The sequence below is a fragment of the Muntiacus reevesi genome, chromosome 2, assembly GCF_963930625.1.
Source record: "Muntiacus reevesi chromosome 2, mMunRee1.1, whole genome shotgun sequence".
Taxonomy (NCBI): Eukaryota; Metazoa; Chordata; class Mammalia; order Artiodactyla; family Cervidae; genus Muntiacus; species Muntiacus reevesi.
In genome coordinates, this window is record NC_089250.1 from 54,532,213 (window position 1) to 54,534,819 (window position 2,607).

The 2,607-nt window shown below is 38.7% G+C and overlaps 1 protein-coding gene across 1 annotated transcript; it reads right to left on the reverse strand.

Moving 5' to 3' along the window:
• Nucleotides 1-1,955: 1,955 nt before the first annotated feature.
• LOC136157917 (large ribosomal subunit protein eL31) lies at nucleotides 1,956-2,401 on the reverse strand. Its single transcript, XM_065919693.1, has one exon. The coding sequence runs from the start codon at nucleotides 2,378-2,380 to the stop codon at nucleotides 2,003-2,005; it is 378 nt and encodes a 125-aa protein (XP_065775765.1). The 5' UTR covers nucleotides 2,381-2,401; the 3' UTR covers nucleotides 1,956-2,002.
• Between the last annotated feature and the right edge of the window lie 206 nt (nucleotides 2,402-2,607).

A 2,607-nucleotide genomic window follows, 5' to 3' on the forward strand; every position in this document is an offset into this window, starting at 1 on the left:
TGCCAATGCAGGAGATGCAGGAGACATGGGATCAATCCCTGGGTTGGGAAGATCCCCTGGAGGAGGGTGTAGCAACTCACTCCAGTATTTTTGCCTGGAGAATCCCTTGGACAGAAGAGGCTTGTGGGCTATAGTCCATGAGCTTGCAAACAGTCAGATACAAGTGAAGCAACTTAGCACTCTGTTCTATATTTTAATAACTTGATGGACTCATATTTTATGTTCTATATTTTACAATAAAAATATGTTTGAGGGGAAGCTCAAATAGCCCACATTTAACCAATGGAATTGCTTTTGACACATGATAATGTGTCTTTGAACCTTACTGCCTTCTAACGGAAGTGGTATTTATAAAACAAGATCTGAGTTTTGGTCCCAAGATACTGCTTCTAAACCCTCTCACTGGAGAGAACTAGGATGTGTGTGTTCATTTTTTATTCCAATTTAGCATCACAGAATTTATTTTCTTGTCTTTTTTAATTTCATATATATGTATATATATTTGTATACATATGCACTAGTAATATTAAGTTACTTGTTTAGTCTAAAATGTACATTAAATGGTGTCAAAATTATGATATCAAAATTATTATTTAAAAAACACTGAGTGAATGTTAAGGTTTTTCTATAGTTCTTTTTATCCTTAGAATTATAATCACCAAGGATTTAGATTCAGGTTGCTGTTTTCAGAGATTACACGGAATAATTTTTCTCTGTGTTATTATGTTACTACTTTGATATAAAATTAGGTTCATTTGTTTCAGCTTGTTTTCAGCTTGAGGGCTGGAATTTTCCCTTTCTGATTTACTTTTTTTTTGACTCTGCAAAGCATCTGCCAGCTTTGAATCAGAATTCTTACTTTGACATTTTTCCCACTGAGATTCCTTTCTTCTTCCTTAGTTTCTAGGCATCTAAAATCAGCATACTTACAAATGTCTTATCTGGGTACACTGGCGCTTCTTATGCAGAGAGGGAATAGGAAAGCACTTCCCCAAACGTGAATTATGAAACACCACATTCATGAGATGCTTCCTGAGAAACAAATTTGGGAAACTCTCTGACTGCCCCACCAGTCACACACACACACACAGACTCACTCAGGACACAATGGCAAATGAAAGAAGGCAAGAGAGCCTTCAGTAAGAAAGGAGGTTTAACTTCTTTAAATACAAAGTGCTATGGAGTGTTTGATCTTCAAATGGGTTTTGGATTACATACATTAACAATCTATGGGATTAGTGCTCTGAGGTGTATATTTTGTTTTCCCTGATTTAAATGCAACTTGTGCAAAGCAAAGATTAGGGTTGTTAAGCCTTCTCCTGATATCTTTATTATGACTCATAGGTCTTAAAATAAGGGAACAACAAAAGTTTGTGTGCCTCTCAGGAAGGAGCCAGCACCTCACAGGTGTATATTTGGAATATAAGCATCATCAGAGAAAAGACTTTCTGTTGCCTCTGTTGGAACAGAGAATTCAATTCTATTTGGCACAACATAGGTGCCTGATGCTGTCTGGTGTAAGAAAGAATGAAGGGTCATTGGATGGGCATTTGTTTTCTCTGAGAACTAGAGCCTCCAGACATGCTGACTAGGTAAAGATGTCCTACACTCTTAATAGGGCACCTCAGATTTTAAAAATAATAACTAAAAACATACAAATAAGAGGCTTAGTGAACACCTAAGATCCCCTGGAAAATTACATAGGGAATTTCATAATGAATATTAAGCAAATGTTTTTAACCTATGATCAAAATATCATATATAGTCTAAAGAAATCTAGAAAAGAAAAATGTAAGTAAGGAGAGAAACACATTTTAGATTACGGTATTATTTACCAAAGCATATCTCAGGAAAAGCAAGATTTAGGTAGTGTTAACAAATGTTCACACATGGTTTTATCTTGACATAAGTTTAGGAGTCTTTTTGTTGGACAGATTGGAACTAGTTTCTTTTTTTTTTTTTTTTTTTTTGCAGTTCAATAACTTTATTGGACCATCAGCAATTAGTTCTCGTCCACATTGACTGTCTGTAGATTTTTGAAGGTGGTGACAGGCACGTAGGTAACCAGAGTATAGAGCTTGTTTGGTGAGTCTTCGTCTTCATTACGTTTTCTGGACAACCGCACACGGATCCGGTATGGGACATTCCTGATTCCTTTGGCCCACACGGCTTTGTTGAGCCTGGTGTCGATGCGCACGTCCGGAGTTCCCATCTCCTTCATGGCAAACTTCCGGATTTCTTTGAGTGCCCTAGGGGCACGCTTCTTGAAACCCACTCCATGGATGCGCTTGTGAATGTTGATGGTGTATTCTCTTGTCACCACCTCGTTGATGGCGGACCGGCCCTTCTTCTTCTCGCCGCCCTTCTTTGCGGGAGCCATCCTGCAGGGCCGTGGTTGGAAAGGGAACTAGTTTCTTTAATGTAGAACTCTAAAATTAATTCAACATTCAATTAGTTCTCAAAGCAGGAGGAGAAGAGGACAACAGAGGATGAGATGGTTGGATCAGCTCTCAGAGCATGAGAGTCAGCATCACTGACTCAATAGACATGGGTTTGGGTGGACTCTGGGAGCTGGTGATGGACAGGGAGGCCTGGTGTGCTGTGGTT